General features: G+C 45.1%; 2 protein-coding genes across 3 annotated transcripts in view; one reads left to right on the forward strand and one right to left on the reverse strand.

The window, feature by feature from the left end:
• CASQ2 (calsequestrin 2) overlaps positions 1–1,535 on the forward strand; it is a 63,568-nt gene extending 62,033 nt beyond the window's left edge. For both annotated transcript variants that reach the window (XM_037020030.2, XM_017650414.3), the window contains one exon: positions 141–1,535. In XM_037020030.2, the coding sequence (XP_036875925.1) occupies positions 141–338 (198 nt within the window). In that variant the 3' untranslated portion in view covers positions 339–1,535. The remainder of the gene's footprint in view (positions 1–140) is intronic.
• A 5,477-nt stretch (positions 1,536–7,012) lies between these two features.
• Positions 7,013–25,434, reverse strand: part of VANGL1 (VANGL planar cell polarity protein 1) — a 52,011-nt gene continuing 33,589 nt past the window's right edge. Inside the window, exons 5-8 of the mRNA XM_037019994.2 lie at positions 20,323–20,456; positions 18,739–18,871; positions 17,632–17,866; positions 7,013–14,054 (exon numbers count right to left, since the gene is read on the reverse strand). Of these exons, the coding sequence (XP_036875889.1) occupies positions 13,794–14,054; positions 17,632–17,866; positions 18,739–18,871; positions 20,323–20,456 (763 nt within the window). The 3' untranslated portion in view covers positions 7,013–13,793. The remainder of the gene's footprint in view (positions 14,055–17,631; positions 17,867–18,738; positions 18,872–20,322; positions 20,457–25,434) is intronic.

A 25,434-nucleotide genomic window follows, 5' to 3' on the forward strand; every position in this document is an offset into this window, starting at 1 on the left:
TGCAACTAGACATTTCATTTAAAAGTGTGCACACACATTGCTGGTATGTGTAAGAGACCTGGAGCTCACTCAGCACAACTACTTGGAACCCTCTGGTCTGGCTTACCCTTCACTCACTCACTCACTGTCCCTCACTACAGGCTGACAGTGTCTGGATGGAGATTCCAGATGATGATGACCTGCCCACAGCTGAGGAGCTGGAAGACTGGATTGAGGATGTGCTTTCTGGAAAGATAAACACTGAAGATGATGACATTGAAGATGAAGAGGATGAAGGTGACGACGATAATAATTCTGACGACGAGGACAGTGATGACAGTGATGATGATGACGACTAGCCCCGACTCCAAATGATTTTGATGAGAACAGAATCACAGCTACCCACTACCATGCAGAGAGCACAAGGTGGCAGCAAGCTGCCCTGGCCCACGCCCAGCCAGCTCCTTTCCCTCTTCTAACCCCTCCTTCCCACTCCTTTCTCATCAGGAGCTGCACAACTCAGCAAATGCCTCTAAATTCAGTAATTCCACTCAGCAAGGACAAGTGGGGAATTAGTCCCAGGTTGACTGTCTTGGTTGTCATGGAAGACCTTGTGTTCTTTGCCAGGCCATCAGCAGTCATGGCAGCAGCAGTATCTGGCCGTCTGGGGAGAACAAGTCCCTAGCACCTCCGCTCCAGTTTACTTGTTGTCTTTGACCATGAGAGTAGCAGAATCCACAGCTTGCTGACTCACAAGCATGGAGTGACCTTATAATTAGCCCAGGGAAAAGACACAATTAATCCATTTAGCCCCCATGCTCAGAACATTAGTTAGAATCCCTCCTCAAACTGAAGTGATCTCTCTTAGGGAAATCTCCATCTTGGAAACAAATTTGTAAATTAGCTTCTCTTGACTCTATTAAACTTATTATTCAAATGTAGGCCAGTCCATTATGAACTGAGATCCAAGCCCTTGGACAGATACTGAGAGGTCCGGAAACATACATGCACAGCTGTCACTATCATTTCTAGTATATTAGGATATGGGATAGGAGATTGATTTGTTCTTTGAACTTCCCTTCAGGTGACAAGTCTCAAATATACACGCGGAGGTGGGGGAACTCAAAGGATTTTAATTTTTCTTGATAGGTTCATGTCCCTGATTGGGTCAACTGACTGCCTACCCTGAGCTGGGATCTGGGTACCCCTGCTCTGTCGCTGCTAGTGAGCCTTTCCCATTTGGAGTACAGATTGGTTTATCTAGAAATCAGTCAACTCTCCATTTATCAGTACTCCCACAGTTGAGCAGGACAACAATAATTTGAGTCCATAATGTTGCCCTGAGGCACTGAAAAAATCCCCAAGTGCCTCCCAAACTATCTAAAGTTACACTGTGCTCAGTAGTTTTAGCATTAAGTGTGCATTATAATGTTCTAATTTATTTTCTCAATCTTTGAACACATGTGTAAGACACTGTGCAGATTATTTGAAAATAAGGCAAGACTTCTTTGGAATAGTCCCTAACTCTGTCATTAAACATATTTTGAAAATATGGAGACTATCTTGAAAATCCTCTCGATTTTTTTTGATTCTCCTCATTCTCTCTTGGTTCTTGTCCTACTCTTCTGTTCCTTTTCTCTTTTCCTTTCTGGTTTCTCTTCCTCGGCCCATCCTTTAAATGGGCGTTTCACAGTATCAATCACTCAACATCTTCCCAAGGTAATATCATCCATGCCCATCAGCTACCAACTGTTTGGCAATGACCTCTCTGTCTGGGTCTCTAACTTTGACCTCTCTCCTTAGTTTTAGGCCCATTCATTCAACTGCTTCTAGACATCTTGGTTTGGATGCTGCACAAGCACTTTAAACAACATAACAGAGCCTGAACTCATTACCTTCTCTCCTAAACTCCTCCTCCTCCTCTTCATGGGGTCCCAGTTTGGATGAGTGGTATCGCCACTCACCCAGTAGTGAGCAGTGGATCGCCTACCCAATTGTCTAGGTAATCTGAAGGCCCCCTCCCCTTTGCCTCTGCTCCTGTGGCTTCTCGTGCATACCCTGAATCATGGCATTTGCCATTTAAATTGAAATACATATTTGCATGTCTCTCCTTTCACTAAATTGTGGGCTCCGTGGAGGTAAGAAATTTATTTATCTTTGTATCCTCAGCAACCGGGACTTCATCTACCTCAAAGTAAATACTCGTTTATTGAAGAGTAAATGATTGATTAAACAGAATACCTATAATTCCCCAGCACCGTAGCTGAACAATGCTTACAGGGCCTCCTTATTTTTATTTTCCCCCTCATAAAGGGAGGCAGACAGTTCCCAAGCTGGGCTATGTTGCCATGCAACCAGGCTCAGCCCCACCTCTAATAAGCTCTTAGGGAGGTAAATTTTCAAAGCAATCTTTGCAGCTAATCTTTCAAACAGCCAAGGAATGTGGTCTGTTGTGAAAGTGCTCTACTTCCCAGCCCAGGAAAATTCCCTTGTTCCCAGAGGCCTGAGTAATGTGCACTAAGTTTAAATCATGTTGTGGTGCTCCTAAATTAGAAGCCCTGAGTGATAAGCTAGTACTATCTGTAAGTAGTAGTGCTGTTCAGTTATTGGCCTAAAACTTTCTAAGCTGGTATTATTTACTGAATGTTTGGGTATGTGCCTGGAACACTATGCTATCTACTTTACATGTATTATCTCAGTTAATACTTGCATAGTTCTTATGAGACAGGTTTTATGATGATCTCCATTTTACAGATGAGGAAACTGAGATACAGAGGGCTCAGGTGATTTTCCCAGTCACACAAACACTTCAGAGGAGTATAAATGTAACCCCACTTTTACACTTAGATCAAGGATTTAAACTAGATTAAAATTAAATTCCTTAAACTAAGCAATCAAAGAATTTCTTTTCCTTTCCTCAGTGTCTGAGATAGACTCAAGTGAGTTTCCTATTGAAGGCAAATTCTGGCGCACTAAGACCCCCACCCCTTAAGATCCAGTCACCAACCCTACTCCTTAAAAACGTGCCTCCTCACCCACAAGCTGCTGCTCCCTCTCTCTGGGGGCAGCCATTTTCTCTTTCAGATAATAAAATCTCTTGCGTGGGCCCGTGTCTCCTGAGTCGTTCTGGGGTAAGGAGGGCCGTGGTGAGATACCCTTTCACCTATAATCCTTTTTACTGCCTAAGCCAAGACCCCTTTTCCTCTTTCATTCTGGAGTCCATTATCAGTTAAACAGTATTGTCCAGGCCCTAGTTTATGTAACCTGGCAAGCCCATGCCAGTCACAGGTCATCATCACAGACCTTTTGGTCAACAATCCCTGACACAGCCAGGTATACACATCCCTTTGAAGAACTTGTGGGTCCCATGGCTCTGTCCTCAAACTTTCCACTCTGGCCAGTGCTTCTCAGTGAGTGTCAGACTATTGTCTGAGCTTATTTTAGAAAACACAGATGCCTATCTCCAGCCTAGACTTACTGATACACCATCTCCAGAGCTGGGGCCTGACCATCTGCATTTTAAGAAGAGAGCTGGGAACTGATGCGAGGGCTAGGAACCACCGCTCTCCACTCCCCCAGCTAACCTCTCCCACCCTATGGTTTCCAGCGCCTTCTGTCTCATGCCAGGCCTCTCCTGAATTCCAAGCCTCTCACTCCAACTGTCTCCCCTGGCCAGCTTAGTCTGCTGTTTTGTAGGCACCCCAGATGAATAACACTCTGGGGCTGTAAAGGGGTGTCCTTAAAAAGAAGCCCTCTTTTTTTTTGATGGTGATTTGAACCAACTGAAAAATTAGGTCAGAAAGCAGCAGTCTAAAATATTACATTATGGAAAAGCAGTAATTTGGAGACTAGAGATGAGTGGAATGGGCTTTGCAGTTTCCTGCCTCCAGGTCCAGGCTGCCAAGGGGAATTAGATATGCAGAGAAGACCCAGGCCACTGCCTCCCAGTAGTCAAGAATGAGGAGGGAGGAGAAAAAGGCTGGACCCCACATGCTACTTCACCCCAAGGGCTTCACCCTACAAAATAAGGACAAGTGCTGCTGCCCACTTACCAAGTAGCTTACTCCATCCCAGGACAGGAATAAGGGCCGGGCAAAAGGCCAGGAGCGTTTAGGAGAAGGTGCTTCTTCATAGAGGCGGAGGAGTGGGGAAGAGGTATCCCCCTCTGACAGTGCTCAAACCAGAGACCTTGGAGCCCGTTAGGGTCTCCCACTCCTACATCTAACAGGGAGCAAGTCCTGCCCTCTTTTCTGCAGCCACGCTTACTGTGTAATTGAGGCTTTTACCGTTTCTCACCTGGGTTACTACAAATTTCTAACTGTGCTCCCTCTCTAATCCCACCTGAACACTGCAATCAAGTGAACTTTATAAAATGAAAAACTGACCATATCACACACATGCGTAAAATTCTTTAATGGCTCTCTGTTCTCAATGGATGTTTTAAAAATACTTTTAAAAATACTATCCCAAAGAATGAATTATGAATGGAAGGTTTTTTGATCGGCCAAATGTGGAGTCTAGCTTGTAGAGTAAGAGGTTGGGGAGGAAAATAAAGTAGGTCTTCTAAAACCAAAAGTCCTTGAAGTGAATCTCCTCCATGTGAGGGAAGCAAAGCCCAAGTATGCTGATGCTGGCGATATCTGGGCTCATTGACTGGAAAGGCACTGGACCAGCTGGGGTGATTCCTGCTTCATGCATGAACTATGGCATCCAAATGTCTCACATGGGATGATAGCACCCAAATACAGCGCTGCTGCTGTGTTGGCAGAAGCTGGGTCAGCACCACCGGCAGTGAGCGAGGGGGTCAGGTCTAGCTCCGTTGTGGGGTAAAAGTCAATTTCCTCACAGGGCACCTGAAGTTTAAGTGAATTGCCTTTGTCGACCTTACCAGTCTCACCTCTCCTGCCTCCCAACCACCTGCCCCTCTACATAGAAGCTGAAGTTGGCAGAAGCTGCATGACCTCTAAGCCTTGGCTCATGCTGTTCCATTTACTAGGATCTTGTCCTTCCTCAGCTGTGCCTGCCTAGCAAACTCCCAGCTATCTTAAGTATAAGGTAAGATACACTCTCTTTTTTCCAGGAATGCCACAGGCAAGTTGACTCTCCCCTGAGCTCTTACTGTACCCATACAAAATCTACAGAACCTGCAATTTATTTTACTTTTATGTGTATGTCTTCCTCCCCTTACTAGTCTGAAAGCAAACTTAGGGAAAAGACTTTGGCAATACTGTTCTATCCTCAGTGCCTGTTTCGATAGGTACTTAATAAATCTTGTTGGACAAAATACTCTGTAAGCCCCATGCAGAGCTAATTTAACTACTATTAATACCATGAAGAATGTACTAGTGATTCTTATTGAAAGTCAAGTCTTATCTGATTTTTAGCAACACAGTGTTATCTGTTCATGTTTGTGTAGGACAGCCAACTGCTGAAGAAATAGAAATAAGCACCTCCTTGGCTCAGTGAGAAGGTTTCCAATATGTGATGTTTTCTTTCTTTAGGTCAGCGAAGTCCTCCAGAAATACAGGCATCATGGTGAGAGGCAAAGCAGTATGGGGATGACAGCAGAAGTCCCAGACTCCACTCTCTGGGAATGAGATGACCGCAGCCATCTAAATATCAATTCATTATTTTAATGCATCTACAAACCCAAGTGTTTGCAAGGTGAATTAAGCACCTCTTTCGAATTAGTCTGGTATTTATCAATCTGTACTCTTTAGAACAGTGATGACTAGATTCTTAATAACACTAGGACCCTGCAATATCCCAGTGATTTTCTTAAAATAATCATATATGATTAGGTTGTAGCCTATAGCTTTAGTGTTGAGTGTGCTATCATGTTCTCATTCATTCATTTATTCAAATATTCAGCCACTGGACCCCTTAAGGCTTGTTACCACACACAGATCACTGAAGGCAAAAATGAGTGTGTAAGATGGGAGAGCTGAACAGGAAGCTAGAAAAGGAAAAATATTTAAAGCACCTTGTATAAGTTTTACAAATGTATCATCATTTTTTCTGAACTATGAGTTCTCAGAACCGTAATAACATTCAGATGTAAAGACATAGAACACACCCAAAAGTCAAATATAGTATTAACTGTCCACGTCAATGTTTGCATGTTTAACTAGAAGATGCATGACATGTTGATATCAGCAAGGAATTACCAAGTCTGTCTTGAAGCAGAGATGCTGCCCACTCACACACCGCTGCTAGTGGGCCCTGTCTCAGACTGGGCGTGGAGGCATGATGTTTTCTGGTGCCATCCTTATATCCCTCACTCCATTTCCACGATCTGACAGTTTATCATCAGGTGATCTTAGAACTCTCCCAGAATTCTACGGCTGCATAATGCGTGATGCATGAGAACCAAAGAGCCTCCAGTTGATGTCTGCACACAGCTCCAGTAGTTTCTCTGCTGGGGGGCCTGCTGATACTGATATAAATTGTGCGTATCTTGACTGACAGCCCAGAGAAACAGAGCTTATCAATAATCTACACAATGAGTACCTTCAAATTAACTGCTTTCTTTCATCCCTGTCTGTGCAACAGGGAAGAATTTTGTGCTGCCAGCATTCAGTACAGGAAAGGGATAGCAGAGTGTAGCAGAAGGTGAGCCCCAGCATTCCTTTTCAAATATCAAGCTCCCTTTAAATAAACTGATCTAAAGTCAATAATTTAAAATGAATTACCAAGCCACTCACAAAAACAATCCAATATTCACCCCCTCACAGATCCACATCTGCCCGTTTTCTCTCTCCTTGCTTGACAAAAAGGTCTTTTTTCAGGTGTTGATTTACTCAAAAGGCCTAAGATTTTCTTCAGTAACCTGTTCATTAAAACACTCTTGACCAGGAGTTTTGGTTACAATGGCTATTCCACTTTCCCATTCACTCTATCACCACAACTGTCTTGGCTTCCATAGAAACTGGAGAGGTTGTCTTTAAGAAGGTATCAAAATTACACAAGAGTGAAAATATTCTGTAAAAAGAAAACAATCTTTTAGATTGAAATAACCACATGAAAAAAGAAACAAAATACAATTTGGAATTTATTTTTCAAGTTTTACAGTATAAAAAATGTGACCTGTAAAATGTTTTACAGTTCATCAGGATGGGAGTCCCAAAAAGGGAACAAAGTAACTTGTATTTCAGGTATACTACATTATCCTGAACACTAACATGGTTGCTGATGTTACAATGAGAAGACATTTCATCACACACACATTATGCATGTCTGCAAACATACTTGTACAGATGGTTGCTGGTAGTATGATTCATTCACATGTTTAAAATGTCCCAAGAGAGCCCACCATCCAGTTTATGCAGGAAAATCACACTCACACTTCGTCATACACATGTGATGATTGTTGAGTAGAGGCTGGTTAGTACAACTGTTCCTCCTAGTTACAAAGTACAGTGTTAACTAATGAAAGAGAACACTCACACAGATTGTCCCTGAACTTCTGGGTTGATGCTGGATTCTGAATTCAGAAGGTTAAGTTTTTCAACACAAAAGCAACTGTCAGACAAGCTTCTCCAAGTGAGGCCTGGCCCAGGCCTTCTGGTCTCTCTAGCATCTCTGCTGAGGAAGTGGTCATGATAAGGCAAGTTATGCTCACTACCCCTGTGAGCCAGTATCCACCCCCACCCTCACCCTGCCTGGTGCCCTGCACTCTATACAATAGTTGTACTAATAAACAACTGCTTGGAAATCAAACATGGCCATGTCATAATTTAGAGGTTCCAGGGGAGTTTGCTATTTAACTAAAACCTACAGTGCATACATTATAAAAATAAGGAATTATTACCAAAGTTTGGATTTTATGTTCCTTTTCTTTAAAGAATGATGATCAACACTAAGTGAATATTCTATTATTTCTATAACTGAGAGAGGCACTGGCAAATGAAAAGCAACTGCCTCATCTTTGAACCTAGCCCTGGAATGGTGATCACATGCAACTGTCTCCATTCCTACACCGTGAGCTGAACTGGACTTGCCATCCACATTCAGGCCTGGGTCCCATTATTAACTCCCTGAGCCACGGTCTCTTGTCCTCAGAGATGAAGCTTTCCTAGGCTTTGGGCTTTTGTGGGGCTTAAAAACTCCTACATGATCAGTTCCTTCTGAATGACAGCTCAGGTCAAGGGAAAGCTCAGATAAACAGAAGGAAATACAAACCAGACAACTGTACATTCAAATATTTTAACCCAAGTATTATTTCAGTGCCAAAAGAATTGCCAAAGGCACTCTCCAGATAAAAGCCTAGGCAGGGGTTTGTCACATTTGTCTCCAAGGCTTAAGATAAGAGTGTTTTTATTCTACTAAGACAAAACACTGATGCTTTCAAGCTAAGAGACGTAAGTTGTAGACTCTTAGACTCGCAAGTAACCTTTCACTCTGCTACATCCAAGGCAGAAATTTGCTGTAACGTTAGGATACAATGTTGTACCAGTTATTGTACTCTTTAAAACAACCATTAAAAAGATTTATTTTACAAGTTAAACAAAGCAAATTATATTATCTAAGTAGAAATGACACAAAGTCTGGTAAGAAAAGACTTGCAGTCTGAAAATCTCATTTTATTTAGTAGTTTTACTTTTCTTATCTACCCTTTGAAAATTTGTCCAAATTCCTAATGTGTAGCAATGCCGAGATAATGTGAACACATTTTCCCTTTCCTGTCATCCATGGGAAGTGAACAGCAGGAGAGAAAAAGGTAGCTTATGCACAACTAAACAGAAACTTAAAGATATTGGAGTAGAGGAAAACTGTGTTTTCAGAGTCTTGTTTTACGGCTGTTCTGTTAAAACTCCTGAGGGCAAATGTGGAGAAAAACAGTGGGATGCAAACTGTTTGCTCAGCACCCCTGTCAGGGAGGGAGGCCAGGCCTCCAATTGTAAACCTCCCTGTGCTCGGCCCTCTCCTACCCCAACCAGGGGAAGCGTTTGGGGCACAGGTTGACAGAGAGGATTCTTGCTTAGCTCAGAAGGCCAGGTTGGCAGTTCCTTCTGAATGACAGCTCAGGTGTCCAAGGCCCAAGGTGACCCACCAGCCCGACAGCAGGGCGGGGGCAGAAGCGAAGGGCGGCAGCTGCACACACTGCAACCTGGCCTGTGGCAGGACCAGGTGCTGGCAGGCCTGGGTCTCCTGGGCGGAGGGCGACTATCGAGCACTTTCCATTGAAAATCCTAAATGTGCCAGCAGGGTGGGAAGGTGTCCGCTGGAGCCACACCTCTGGGGCAAACCCAAAGTAAAAAAAAAAAACAGGATTCCACCTGCCGAGAATGCCGGTCCCAGGCTCAGATTCAAGGTTAAGTGCCCTACGGTCCCTCCTCCATATCCCCATCACTCGGATCATACTTCAAGGTACAGTAACAGAGGGACTGGAATCAACATTAGAGCTGAAATTCCATTTAGTAGCCATGAGACCTGGGGCGTGTCCCTCCCTCTCTGATCATCCTTTTCCTCACCAGGAAAACTGAGAAAACCCCTGCCTTCTAGGATTTCGTATTCTAGAACACTACCTAACACACAGTACCTGACAAGTCTGTTAGTACCTTTCTCTTCCTTCTTTGACCAAAATATGTTTTGTTAAAGACGCGACTGAAATCAAATTTTCTCAGGATCCATTTGGTTAAAGCACAAGACTGCAGCAATTTCAATGTAGTGTCTAAACTACCTCAATTCACTACTGTACCGAATACCATTCAAGAATGTGCCACGGGCTTAAGAACGATTTATATTTTATTTATAATGGAATATGACCACAAGGTTACATAGTAGTAAATTCACAGTAGTGATTTATTTTTTTGTAACAGATCCAGAAAGCACAAACACTACCCAGAAATACTTATAGCACTTTATAATCGCAGGGTATCTGCTGCATGACTTAAATATTATGTTAACATTTCTGTGCTTTTAGTATAATCAGTCTTATTTTTTAAGAAGCTGATTTTTTTTTTAAGTTTTGAGAAATACAGAGTAAGGCTTCGAGGGTAGTGAAGTTGGGGCAGGAACTGATAGAGCTTGACCTTTCTTTTAACATTTTTTGCTGTTTTGGGGTCCTAGGGTCTCGATGCAAGAAAGGGTCTGATGGACTTGTCTGCAGGACAGCAAGCTCTCCAGACCACTTCTGTGCTAAAAGCCATTTACTCCTGGGGAAAAGCCAGTGTAACTGAGCGAGAGGAATGAAGAAGGGGAGGGAAAAATAACTGGCTTTAGAGTAACCTCCCAAAAGATGGGTGCTAGGTTAGGAAATCTCTCCAATATAGGACATACATAGAAACAGACACCCACTCACCCATGGAAACACATACCGAAGCCGTCATCTGCTGGGCCACATGCCCATCAGCTACAGATAACACAGAGGTCAGATGTCTAGCATACAAACATGTTGTCCATCTGGTAATTACACTCAGAGGAATGCTCACAGGTACAGAAACACAAATCCAGAAACAAATATGCATCCCGTTTAGGAAGCCTTAGGTAGCAGGGCACAGCTAGGAGAGAGTAAACCAAGGGCCCAATGGGCACTCACTCTTAAAGGTGTGGGGAGTGAGGGGTGTGCAGGGTGATCACTTTCTGTCAGCCCAGCAGGCCTGTGGCTTGCCACGGAGCTGTAGCAGTATCTAAACAAAGGCACTCAAAACAAAGATGAGACACGAAGGTGAGAGTGGAATACCACCCAGTGGTTGGGGTGGGGGACACCTCGTGCCCATCCTGTACACCCAGCAGAGCCGCGGCCACCCCATGGAGAAGGGCTCCAAGCTCCAACAAGGAGCCCCATCACTCACACACAGGCCACCCACCTCTCCCCATCTGCTGTACAGATGGGTCCTGTCCAGAGATTTGGAAAGGAAGGACAGAGGGAGAAAGGGAGACAGTGATAGCTGGGCCAAAAACTGGTTGTTTTCTCTAGGGCTTACACCTTGTGAATTTTAGCAAAAGTACTACAGGTTTTGACTTAACTGATCACACAAAGGATGTATGAACTATAAAACCTTCTAATCCCTTCCAACCCTAAGAATGTCGACTTCTTAACATTTAGTTCAAGGATGATTAAAAGTTGTCATTATCTTCAAAAGTACACACTTAAGAACAAAAGTCATCTGCTGATTAAAACATCACCAGGAAAGAGTGATCTCAGCCATGCATTTCTCATTAAGGTCTTCTACTCTTTAAAACTTAACGTTCACATTTTTATAACTTGGGTTGAAAGTTACAGAAAATCTATAAACATTAAAGACAAATGAAATCCTGTCTCCTCTAATGTCAATGTGTCATATACTCACCAAGCCCTAGGGCACAGTTTACCCCTTTTAAAAAGAAAGCTTATTGGTTCCAAGAACTGAAATAAAAACACATTGTGTTCAATTGTGTGACAGAGCTTTCTGAACCTTAAATTTTTTAAAGCCATTTACATTGTTCCCACTGCACCAGTTAACTCGAGCTATTAAGAGTTTGAAAGTACGAAGGCTTTATACAAAGATCCTGCACTTTATTTTGTTATTCTTTCAAAAAGGACTCAATACAAAGTCAGTGTAAAAAAATCAATATTCAATTTAAAACAGAAACAATAATTTCAAAAAATCTGACATTCTCCTATGCAGAGACTAGAAGAGACAAAAAGGGGTAGAAAGAAAACAAATTCCTTAATTTAAGCCTCTTTTCAATCTGCTGGGAATGCATGCACCAAATGAGTCCAACTTAACCCCTTCCAGGCTGGTCATCTAAGATAGTGCTGGAAGCACAGTATTTCCAAATGCCGACAAACAGTGTAGATGAACTACTCGTTCTATGAATGAACAACGTGAACTGTGTATGGCACTCCACCTGCTGTGCTACTGTGCAGGGGCCTCGGACACATTTGGTCTGGGATATTATAATCTTTACACGTCCCAAGTTTCATACACATTCACCATCCCTTGCCCCATCTCCCAAAATATATTTCCTGAGAAAGATATCATAAGGAACATCCAGTTTGAAGGGACCCAGAGGCAAAAAGAAAGCAGACAAAAGCACCATGGTTACACAGTGTGTGGTTTTCATAAACAGGACCGCATAGTTCAACCTGCATCTTAGCTCCACATCACACTGCCTGGATTCTCTTTCCTTCTTTTCCAGCACAACTTTTTGAGTTGAAGATTGTTGATTCAAGACTGCTGTTTACTTTTTCAGGTACAAGTATATTACAAATATCCAAATCCAGCTGTAATTTACAAAAATGATACACAAATACTGCACCACTGGTGGATGGGTACCCATGCATACACACACACAGAGCATTCTGACAGAGTCATCCTTTACTACAGCAAGGTAACAGAGTACCCTAAATACCTGGGAAGAGCAAGAGTGAATCCTTTGTAAAGGTTTGTGGTGGATACAGAAGGGCAAGTGGAGGGGTGGACAGCATACCACAAGGCATCCACATGGCCCCGTGAGGAGCGCCCCACAGCACACTTCCACCGGGACGGGTGCTCCACCAGCAGCTTGGCCACCTCTGCTCCCCAGCCAGGGGAAGCCCCCAGAAACTGGCTGCACTTAAGAAACAGATCCCAGAAGCATCGTTCTGTACCATCAGACCGGCTCCCTACCCTTCCCCAAGTTTTGCAGCTGGACCATTCCTTCTCTGCACTTCACCAACTACAAGCAATTTCAGCAGCAGAGGTCAAACCAGCCCCTTCTCTGGTAGTTAAGTGGTAGAGTTGCACAGTGATGGTGGTCAGAAATCAGAATGGACAGCAGCAGTTGTCACTGGAGTGGGCACTGTTTGGTCTCCCTTAGTAGGGCAGCCTGCTACGCAGCTTTGTGAGAACTGTCCCTGGGAAGTTAGAGGCTGCAAGCTGAACCTGCCAGCCCCGCTGTCACAGTGTCAGTCTTCCCCCGTCCTTCCAAGCAGAGGAGAAACTGAAAGGGGAGGCCTAAAAGGGGACCCTAGCCAGCCTGCTCTCCCTGTACAAACAATCCGGGGGACCCACATGAAGCTGTGCACAGAGCCCAACCAAGGGCACCAGTGGAGAGGCAGGCCTCAGGCAGCTCGGAGGGCTGGGCTTCCCTGGCCAGGCCTACCAGCCAGGTGGGGGTGTGGTATGTGCAGGGGAGGCGGGGATGGAGTGAGATGGGTGGGCAATCACAGGGCTAGGAATCAAGGGCTTCCTGTTCAAGGAAGCAGGGTCATAAACAGGGCAGTCAGGTTTTCTCTTTGGGAAAAAAAAAAATCATTAAGAGATGTAAACTGATAATGCACATTTTTGTTGTGATCTTTCTGTGCAGAACCTAAGGCAACAGAGAACAAAGATGAAGGCAGGCATTTCCTGAACAGCCCGTGGCTCCCGTGGGTGATACGGTCCTGGACATTCACATACACAAACACATACGTGGATGTGTTGTGTCTGGTTTCCTAAAACAGAATGAAGATATATATCTCCCTAGAAGTCTATGAGTGGGCTGAGCAGAAGCAACAGGAGGGCGTGGTGCTGGACAAAAGGCAGGGACTACTGCTGTAAGGCGAGGCTCCCGAGAACCGCCAGCTCCGCTTTGGTTTACAGCTGTCATACAAACACCCAGGAAAGGCTTCTTGAGAAGTCCCATCCACAAAAGCCAGATAGATGCCGTCAGTCCCTTTTCTCCAGGATGGACATCCCCTGCTTCCTTCCAAATAAAGTGCAGACGGTTGAAGGATACTGGTCTGTCATCTGCCAGCTTCAGTCAGCAATGAAGAAGAATAAAAAAATGATGCCCTTCTGGTATACATATATATATATATATATTTATATATTCTTTTTTTTAATAAAGCCACAAATATAGAACTTTTAAACTGATGTCTCAGACTGTAAGCGAAAGATGAATTTGTGAGATTTGGGGTCTATGAACTCTTCAGAGAGTACGATGAATGGAATTTTCTTCACATTGACTACAAGGCTGAAGTCCAAGCATTTAAGTACAAAAACGATTCCATCCCGCAGTCCGTTAGTCACAGCCTCATCACTCACGAGACTCCACTGCAGCGAGAGCCAGCGCTCCTTGTCATACTGCAGAGTGGGGCCCGCGCTGAGGTAACGCTCTAGGAAGGCCTGGAAGGACAGGAGAGAGGCTGTTAGGGAAGGCACGCCCCACCCAAGGGCCACGCGGCCAGGGGCTCTGCATCCCTACACCTCTGGAAATGTGTCCCAGATAAACCAAGACAGAACCCAGCTCACCATACTGCACTCACGTCAGATCCACACAGCTGAGTCCTCACTGGGGAGGGCAGATACCTGGGCTTGCTCAGTCTCCTTTGCCAACCTCTGACCAGAGGTAGTGGACGGTGGGAAGCAGAGAGGATGGAGGGGTGGCTGGCCTTACTGTCTGCCCAGCAGCCATCACTGAGGCCGTGGCCCAGTCGAGGGTACCAGCCCACTGCACATGCTGCTGCTTGCGCCTGGGTGTGGGTCTGCCTCCTCCCACACTGAAAGCTCCTCAGGGCAAGAGCCAGAGCAGAGCAGCACCACGAAAACACAAGTGTGTGCACAAACACACATGCTCTACCACACACGGGCCGTGTGACTCTGGACAAGTCATTTAGCCTCTGTCAGTGGACACAGTAACAGAACCTAGCTCACAGGGAGGCTCTGAGGGTGAAATGGTTAACTCTAACCACCGAATGGTACAAGGTGTGCACAACCAATGTGAGCCATGGTTATTTTATGTTGGATCAGGTGGGCGCCAGGCAAGACCAAGGGATGGCCAGACCCCATGTCCCCTCCCCTCTCCCGAGTTCTCGGCCCCAGTAGTCAGCTCCTTGGAGCTCTCTGACTTTGTCTTTACATGTGCTGTTCGCCCTGCTGAATGGCATTGTTCAGCCAATTCCTTCTGGTCCTTGAAATCCCAAACCACTCCCTGCACCTCTCAGTCAGATTAACATGCCTTCCTCTGAACTATACTCACTGGCATGGCTCCTGTGTGACATTTTACTTTCTGAACATTTATTGCCAGCTTTCTTGCCTGTCCCCAGCACTGGACTTTACTCTTCTGGAGAGCAGGAACTATTTTTAAAATTTGAATTTCCAATGTACTTGGCACATACTGGAAGCTCAACAACCATGTGTATTAAATCAATAAGTGCACTAAGTTAATTGCAAGAAAGAAAGAAAGAAAGAAGCCAGTGGTACAGATAGAAAATATTGGGATCTATCACTCTGGGTCTAGACACAGGTCAAGGACGGTTTCAGAGTGGTACCCTTTTTTATCCATTCATCATGGCTGCTGCCAGGTACATCTCTTCCGCTCTGTAGGCACACATTTTAAGGCAAAAAGGGGAACCATACCTAAACACACTGCTAATATCAAAATAGCTCTTATGAGTCAAGAGAAAAAGAAACTTAACAATTAAAGGAATGAGATAATTAAGGAGATAATTTACAGAACAATAAATATTAATGGAAATTAATACATGAAAAGACTTTGTACCACATTATTAAAGAAATAAAACTTTAAATAAGAATGTATTTTCCTCCTTTTATATGGGCAATGGTTCAAAAGAATGACAACGTCCAATACTGTTAAGTGCTTGGGGGGAAATAAACAGTCTCGTGTCCCAGGGCGAAAGTATAAACTAGAAGCACCCTTTGGAAGGGACAATCTGTCAAATCTGTAACTTTGATAAAGCTGTTTCTCTACTACAAATTTATCCTTCAGAAATACTTGCACAAATGCACAGAGACACATGGGAAAAAGATATTCACTGCAATACTGTTAAGGCCAGGGGTTGGCAAACTTTTCTCTAAATGTAAATATTTTGGGCTTTGTAAGCCACACTCTGTCACAACTACTCAACTCTGCCTATGGAGAGAGAAAGCAGTCACAAATAATATATAAATAAAAAGGTATGGCTGAGTTCCAATAAAACTTGATTAACAAAAACAGCCAACTCCTGGTCTGAACTAATGAAAGTTCTTAATCCAAATGTGCATCAATAGGCAATCAGTTAAATAAATCAGAGTATTTAGGGCAATAAGTGAAAAAAAACCCACATTTTCAAACTATGAGTGTTCATGTGTATGGTATGAGATCCCATTTGTTTGCTTTTTCCATTTCTGGTTTACAAATAGACACACACACACATACATCTCTGAAAGAATACACCCCAACCCCCTATAAGTAAAGACTGTCTAGGTTGGGGATTGAAAACTCTCTTTGCACATGATACTCTTCTTTCATGTTTGGATTTTTATACAAAGAATATCTATTATCTTTAATTTTGAAAAGTATACAATTTTTAAATGAAAAAGAAAGCAACCAGGAAACTTAAAGAAAATCTTGAAAAAAAGGAAAGCAAATGCTTCTGCTCTGCATGGCGTAAGCTATCATTTTGCATATGCAGATCTACTGCAGTCATTTGCAACCACAGTGTTCATACCTTTTTGCACTCTGCTTTTTGTAACTTGGAACTCCAGCAGAAATTCTTCTACATTTCAACAGGTGACATACCATAAGTTATGAGCCACTGTTCTATTTTTAAGTTATTTCTAGTTTGGAGATTATTTTTGTAAAAACATCTTCATGTGTATTCATGTATGTTTCTGACTGTGCTGAAACTTACCCTCAGAGAGCAATTAGTGAGTCAAAGAATATGGACAACTTTATGGATTCTTACTGATTATTTCTGTACTGCTTTCCTGAGGGTCGTTACTGACTGGGGACAACACAACCAGCAGTTGTGCAGGTATAGGGCAATGTAGGAACACAGGTCCTCACACTAATATCAGCAGCTACCAAGTGTTACACGTGTACTACACGCCAAGCTGATATACTCTCCACCACATGATCTACATCTCATGCTGCCACGTTTAGTTTAATTTTCACAAAACAACCCTACCCATTTTATATCATCCCCATTTTATGAGAGAGGAAACAAGGGTAGAGTAACTTACACACAACCACAAACCAATCGAGTGGTGGATCAGTTAAGTTATCGATCCAGGATCTGCATCCATCTGTGTCTGAAATGAGGTCATTTGCTAAGCCCTCACTCCATTTTGCCTCCTTGGCCATATCCTTCTATTAGACACATGGCTATTTTCTGTGATATCCCTTAAAGGGGTATTATAAAAAGGGCCACATCAAACATCCCAGAGAAAAGAGCTCATACCAGAATCCAAGAGACCAGTCAGTAGAACTAACTCTACAACACCAAAAATTCCCACCAAAGTGACGGCATTCTTCCTACCAGGAATCGTGACAGCCATCTAGTTAGCCTTTACCAGCTGCCAGGCTTCACATGAATGGACTCTGTCAGCTCCCACAACACAGTGAGGTAGATATGGATATCAGTCCCAGTTTAACAGATCGGGGAGGTGAGGCAGAGCCACTAATCCATTGGCCCAAGGCCACCCAGTTGGTTGGTGGGAGAGTGAGGTCAGACTGAGTCAGCTCAGCTCCAGAACCCAGTCCCCTTAACTACCACCTATATTGTCTCTACATGAAAGTCTTTCCTCTGCCCGAACCTAAGCACCATCAACAGGCACCTTTAACAAACAACTGTACCCTAATGGTACAAAACATGTGCAAACCAACGATTCTTCTTCATTGGTGCTTCAGAGCAGTCTTAGATTCTCACCCTCCCAGTGACACCCTGAAACTGGGCTTCCCAAGCTCAGGGGCGAGTTGCACCTTCGGCGTCATGCTGTTGGTGATGCAGAAGGCCAGGTGCTGCAGGATGCTCTCCATGCTGTGGTAATGCTGCTGTCGCGTGGTGCGCAGGTACTTCTGCAGAGCCCGGGCCATGGAGGGGAAGATGGCCTGCGCGGCCTCCCGGGGCTCCATCACCTCCCCCGGGGCTTTCTGCTGCTCCTCGGCCTGGAGACGCTGGATGTGGATGAAGGCCTCTTCCACTGCAACCACCAGCCTGGGAAACGACGAGACACACTAATTAGGATGGTGTCAGCCACACGACGTGAGAAGAGTAGTTGAAGGCAGCTGGAATGACTCCTGCCCACCTGCTGCGTCCCAGCCCGCACCAGCTCACACCAGACCCACATCCTCAGCTGTCGCTCCAGAGGGTTGAGGAGGGAAGAAGAAAGGAAGGCAAGAGTTGGAACAGGAGCTATGGGGTGATGAGGACTGGGAAATGACTCCTGTTCCCAATTCTGCCACAATAAGCTTGGGGGTCTTACTCCAAACTCTTTTTATCTCTCTAATGAAGGGTTCAGATGGAGAGAGTTCTAAGGTCCCTCAAACTCTGGCCACAAAAGGCTCTGCATGCACTGAGAGCTGGCTAGTGGTGCAGAAGCAGCCCTGAGAAGAACCAGAACTGTGTCCCCCTTGGACCTGCTACCTACCCAGCAGCCCCCAGGAAAAAAGAAGGAAAAGGCTGAATGAGCACACGTGGTGGAAACCACCTTTGTCCACTTAGTTAACACGATCAGATCTTGAAAGCCAGTAAGGTCCTGGGGGTGGAGGACCAGGCCACCCAAAGGGTGGGCTGCAGACCAGCAGCTTCAGCATCAGATAGGAATTTGTGAGAAATTCCTTGGGCCAACTCCAGACCCACTGAGCAATAAGTGACTTTTGCAGGTGGGGCCCGGAACCTGAGATCTGTGTGTTAACAAGTCCTCCAGGTGATGCTCATGCATGTTACAGTTTGAGAAACACAGCAGCAGTGTTTCTCAAGGGCTCACTCCCAAGGCTCAGGCAAGCCATGTTTATAAACTGAAATTTCATTCTAGCAATAAAAAAAAAATGTCTACTACAAGAGGGTGTGTCAGGGTGGCCATGTACCTCGCTCTCCGCTTCTTCACCCGCCGTTCATGTTCTGCCTCTTCATAATACAACTCGTTGTGGCTGGAGTCCCTTCGCCGAGCAGCTGCAGCGATCATTGCCCGGGACTGACCAGTGGCATTGTTACTGGGACCTTTTGGGAACAGACAGTGGAGAAAGAACAGTTTTAATACCATGTAATTGCAAAAGAGAGCAGAAAGCAAGGTCGGTGGTCTGTCAGTACCATCTACCCACTTCCTGTGAAGGATGCACACAAACCCCACAGTAACTTCCCAGGAGCATGGGCAGTGCCCTTGTTTTGCACTCAATACGCTCACGAGAGGAAGGCAATCTCCCTAAAACCCAATTTGAGCAGTGGAAATGGCAAAAGAACTCAGAAGGGGATGAGGAATGCTCACCAGTTAAAATGTTGGCCAAAAATAACACACAGGGTATGCTGAAGATGTTATTTCCCATCTGTTACAAAAAGTTTCAGTTTGGCCATGAGGGCAGCTAAGACATCCCATTTCAGCAACAAGACAGTGAGAGAGAATGAGCGGGATGGGGCCATCAAGGACAGAGAAAAAAAGAAAGCCAAGGGACACAGAAACCCTGATCACAACACACAGGAAAACAAGCCATGTAGGAAATGTCATGATAGTCACAACTTTTACAGAAAGCACCAGTGCTTGAGGACTTGCAAATGGCCTGTTTGCTAATACAGACTTAGAACCACTGATCTCGTTCCCCTGACCACTGATCCTTTTCAGAAGGACAGGCAGATCACATGCTTTCTTATGTATCAATTACTGGGTTAATGGCTTGGTTTTACTAGTGGGAAATTTTGCTATTTTCAGATCACAGGCAAAATTTGCCAATCCTTCAGGATTCATGAGAGAATGCACATTTCATATAGCTACCCTATGCACCCAAAACAATGGGGAAGATATTGCCAGCAAAAATTGACACCATCAACAAATCATCCGACTTGCTAACAACATGATCTTCTAGGGTTTACAAAGCTCTTGCCCTGACCCAAGGTGCCCATCAAGAAATGACACCATGTCCTGTTTCTTGCACTTAAATATCTGATAGCCTGGAACACTGCTCTGATGTCCCCAGCCTGGCCTCTGGCCTCCTGCCACCCACTCAACTCTAGCTCTTAGCCAGGATTGAGAAATGCCTGTAAGGATCTCATCAGATGCCTGAACTACTGAGTTATAGTCTTAACGGATTTGGGTAGCTGAGTCTTTGGGTAATTTATCCAAATTTTTAAAAGCAGCCTTTTCCTAAGAACTTTGGATATAAGATGTTCCCAGCAGGAGGCAGAAAACACACATCACTATTGTTGTAATCATAAAATCCCCAAATGAATAAACCTCCCACATATGTAGACTGTAAATCAATATTCCTCTGAAAATACGTTTGCCTGGAGAAAAGGAAAAAAGAAAAGAGAGAAAAAGAAGAAACTGTCCTGCAATGAGAATATACCCTAAACACAAACTCTGTGAGAAAGAGAAACAAAGGGGGACCATAAAGTTTAAGCCAAATAGTTGTCCCAACTGTGCTCCCTACACCCACCAGAGACCACCTCAAGGCACATACCATCTACGTTGTAGACTTTCAGCCCGGCCATGTGCTTGGCTGCTCGGAATTTGGAGGCTGTTAGGAGGTTTGGGTTATAGATGGTGAAATCTTTATAGTAATTTTCCAGAACCACCAGTGCTGCTCGCTGGATACTGAGAAAAGAGGGCAAAATTAATGCAAAGATTTTTTATGGAATAAGCAGCACCTAAGTGAAGAAAATCCTCTTTTGGAGTCAAGTAAAATAACAGAACACCAAGGATAACCTCACCTAGAAGGCTACTGGGGTTCACACCTTGTGTGTCCAGGATGAGAATTCAAAGATGAAACTTGAGTCCTGTCAAGTGGCTTCTGTGCCTTCTCCCAGGCTATGTCAACTAGCCACATCCCATCTAGCCAATAGTTGAGAAAGGAGTGAGTTATAACTGAGGAAAGTTCTGTGTGCAGCCTAAACAAATCTATTTCTCCCAGCTTATGAAAGAGGAAACTAAGGATCCCCAAACGGTCAGGAGACCGAGTGCAGGCTTAGGTTTCTCAGGCCCTAGGGCAGTGTTGCCCCTCATTGTCCTTGGGGTAAAGGATGCATGGCTTCAGTTTTCTATCGTCAGAGAATGACACCCACATAGTGCGGAGTGCACCTGAAGGCAGCTGGCTGCAGACACAGTTAATCTGCATCCCACCTACCCCAGGCCAGTGAGCGCTCTCTCCTTCAGAGGAAGCAAGACCCCTTCTCAAGTCCCTGAGGCCTCAGCTGACATTTTCCTCTTTCCTGGTCTATGAGGCCTCCTGCCCCTTGAACCGCTGACTCTGGCCCTTGGGAGGGGTGTATGAAGGGGCCTCTCCTTACTCTAATGTCCTGCAGTCTCTAATCTATCACCTGTTTGGGCCCCTCAGAGATCAGCAGATGAGCGGAGAGAGGTGACACCAATACATGGAAGGGTTGGGTGAGGAAGGGCACCCATTCTCAGTATTGGTGACAAAAGAACATGCTCTCGGTCAGAGACGTGGGGCACGCACCACTTCAAAGAGCACTTTGTAATAATACAGCATGGGTTTTTACATACCATCTCATTTGACCGCTATGGTCATTCGAGGTAAGGAACCTGAGGCTCAGAAACCTATGAGCTGCTCCACAGCACGCATCCACTCAACAGTGGAGCTGGAGCTCCAGTCTGGATTTACCGACACCCAACTCGCGCTCCTTCCCTGTGACGCATGGCCTCTGGAGGACAGTGTATGTACTGACACAGACTGCGGGAGTGCTAAAATCCACAGATTTATTTTCGTCTTGCCCTTTACTTTTTCCTTCCTAGTCCCCTGCTAAGTGGATGCACTTACATGGATTATTTACAATAGCCTGGGTACCACGGCGGAGCTGCCTGTGGTTCCCGGATGACCACACTATGTTCCACAGCTCTCTGAGTGGCTCAGGGATCTTCACTTCACACCAAGACAACACAGCTCCTAACTTATCAGCTGGACATTTTGTCAACCTTCCCTTTAGCTTCCTCTGGGGCTCTGCCCCCACAGTTTAACATGGAGTCTAAAAACGATCTACAAGACAATCAGCCAACCTCCTTGAGAACAGAGCCAGGGCAAAGCTTTCTTACTTCTATCCCAAAAGTGCCTTGACCAGTAATCTGCATTCAACTGGTGCTTAGTATCTACCTGGATATGAACACTCATGTGTGGCTGGGGAAATCTGGTGAGACCAGCCTTGTATCATGGAAGCATTCCTAAGAGCAAGTCCACATTTTGAAAGCCCTAGTCATTCAGTTACTCAGCTGCTCACTCATCACTTTCATATTTAAGTACCTCTGTCTGCCAAGCCCTTCAAAAGCAGAAATAAGAGGGAGGAAGCTTCTCCCCAGCCTGGCATATACAGAACATAAGCTCTGTAACTATTAACTGAAATACACAGGGGTGCAGCCAGCACAGAGAAGAGGTGATGACTGCCCAGGACCTGGGATGGGGCAAAAGCAGCTCCCTAAGGACCTGAAGGCGAAGAGAGGCTTGTGTGTCACACATGTCGGTGCAGAGGTCCTCTCTGCTCCCATGAAAGCCTGCCCACTGTGTCCCCGGCTCAGCACCTTGCCCCTTGATCTCTGGTGTTCTCCAAAGCGGGACAAGTGCTGCTTCTTCACCTCTCACCCCATCCAGAGATCTACCACGGTCCTCTCCTTGATCGCACACATAAACACGCCCTCTGTGCACTTATACCAACCCCCGCCCCTGCACACTGCTTTTCCTGAGCCTCCAGGCTTTGTGCGGTAAGGAGCCCCTCCACACAGAGTCTCAGTTTACGCACATGGCCGTGCTGGGGTACAGTCGTTTCATCCCACGCTCCTATACTGACATGGAAACATCTCTAGGCTCCTGGATTCCAGCAGGAAATTATTTTCCTGATCAAAATTCAAAAATTAAAAGGAAGCTCAGAGGTTACTTTCAGGCCCGTCTTCAAAGCAGACTATCTGGTGGGGGTTGGGTTTGGCCCTTCGGTTTAGCCAGGTCACAGGGAGGAGCCCAGGGAATCCCACTAACTCAGCCAGGGCCTGCGGGGCCACTGAGCGAACAGCTGCATTGGAACCTGGCGGCCCTATTTCCCCAAAGCCACAAACAGTGCGCCGTGCTGCCCGGTGAATGGGTGCCTGTGCTGAGCTCCAACAAGGCTCCCCTCACCACCATGCACACCCCACACCCTGCTGCCCCCAGCCCAGGGCCTCCAAACTGGGGAGTGCTCAGGGACAGGCAAGTAATATGTGACATGTCACATGTGTGGGTCTCCTAGTCTCCCAAAGCTTTAGAACCTTCACTCAGGAAAACTGAACAGGTGGGAAAGTTCAGGCAGTGCTCACTTTCTCCAGCACCATCGGCTCAGCAGAGGCTCCACAACATCCAGACCAGCCATGGACCTGGCCTCCCCAGGCTGACAAGCTAAGGCCAGAGCTGAAGAACTCAGGGGAGGTTTGGAAATGCCTCTAAGAATGATGCATGTCCTCATCACAGAAAACTGTGCAACTCTCGACAGATTCAGCAGTATTAGGGCATGGGGATCTCCACAGAACCAAAACTAACAAACTGAAGCATCCAGTTTTTAAAAAAATGGGTGTGAGATTTGGATTAAAACCCAATATTCTGTTCTTCACCTTTTTAAAGATAGTCAACTATGTAATATATGGGTAAGTCTTGTTTGCAACTCAGGATGGCTGCTATACACATTAGTATGAGCTGTGCCTAGTGTGTGACACAGTGAAGCTGCCCAACCACAAGGGAGGTGGAGGCTAGCACAATGCACTCCGAGCATGTAAGGCTGTTTCCTTACCTCTTTTCCATATTCCGCCTTACCACTGGCTATCAAAGTCACTCCTGGTTGCTGTCAACCTACCCACCTTTGACAACTATCCTGCTGTTTTCATACATTCTTCACTTGGATATAAACAGAGACAATGGGATTCAAGGCACCCAGGTGAGGTGCACTGCTCTAGCCAAGTGACACCCCTTATAGCTTGTCTGATGTCTATTTCAATCCAAAAGCTAAGACCTCTTTCTGTTCTGTTCTGGCTCCTGATTCATGCTCTAGTTTGCTTTGTCAGATAACTGACTTAACTTAAAAGCAACATACTACTAATGTTATTATTTGGTTTCCCGGTAAAAGCAACTCAGCACCTCCTGAGGGGACATCCCGCAGGAATCCTTGGCATCAGTGCCAGGAGGCAGGGGCACCCTTTTCCGTAGCCAATGTCAAGTTCAGCATCTTCCTGCCTCTATTCGTTGGCATTTTCCAAATACGCATCTTACAAGGCCAAAGGAGGAGCAGTTTCTTTTTGGAAGCTTTTTCCAACTCTTTGATCCCAACTGATCAGTCCCTAAATTCAGGAGCAGCCACATCACATGACTTGGGATGCTGTCCCATGTGCTAGTCTCCTTCAATAAGCCTGTGAGAATCTCCCATGCATAGAAGACACCTCCAGTGACTTCCCCATTGGGTACATAATACTCATTGGCTCAACCTGCTCATTTAGGAAACCCCAGAATTCCCACAGGTATAGGATCAGCCTTAGCACATATTTCATAAAATTATGGCATTTCAGAGGCTGAAAGTGCTGGAGAGATGAACAAAAGCAAACCCTTTAACTAGTTTCAGTCTCCAGACCAGATAATCTTTGGGGAAGGAGGGAAGAAAAGAAAACCAAGTTGGTGAGAAACTTTTCATCTTTCATATCAGCACCCAGTACATTTAGAGACAATAGGTAGTAACGTGACTAAACAATCCTTATGCACAAACCCTGCATTACAGGCAGATGGAGTCTGACAGACAGGCTGGACATAGCCCTACCAAAAACCCCTGGCAAGGAGCACCCTCCCCAGACAGAACTCAGATCTCAATTAATACCAGCCTCCCAGGTCACTCCCCAAGGAAATACCCTTTCACAGACCACATGTATTTGTGGAGAACAGCCTGGGGATATGCAGAGCTCTAACAGAAAACCACTTGAAACCTACACATAGAAAGAGGTATGCAGATGAAAAGACAGCATGGATAACGAACACTCAGGATCAGAAAAATTGGGGTGGTTACCAATGGGAAAGTGACCCACTCAACTCTGCTCAGTCTAGGTTGGTCCAAACTTGGGAAAAACTCACGGGAAAAACAGGGCAGTAATGGATCAGCACATATATCTGGGGGAATTCAATAGCAACGCTCAAATTTGAAACTCACTGTTGGCCACACTGCCTTACTGGCCTATTTTCTCTTCAGGACAAAGAGGGTGGAATGTGAAATGCTGTGGCCTTTTGTGTCTAATCAACCACAAAAACACTTCCAGTGTCGCTGACAACTGTTATACAACTGCCATGGCAACAGAAAAAAGGGGCTCACCCTTGCACTACATTTCTTAAACAGAGTTGGAAACATAGTTCCAACATAGTCCAAATTTTAGTTCATAAAAGTCTGAGAGACATATTTTTGAAAGCTAACATATTTTCCAAACTCTATACCTCCCTCTGTCTCCACCACGCTCTGTGCATATGTATCTGCTGTGGGAGAAAGTATGCACATGGCAAATCAGGCTTTAGCCCCAGACAATGACTCTTGGCTCTTTCATTTATTCTTTGACCTTGAACAAATTCACT

Source organism: Manis javanica, chromosome 4 (assembly GCF_040802235.1).
Source record: "Manis javanica isolate MJ-LG chromosome 4, MJ_LKY, whole genome shotgun sequence".
Classification (NCBI taxonomy): domain Eukaryota; kingdom Metazoa; phylum Chordata; class Mammalia; order Pholidota; family Manidae; genus Manis; species Manis javanica.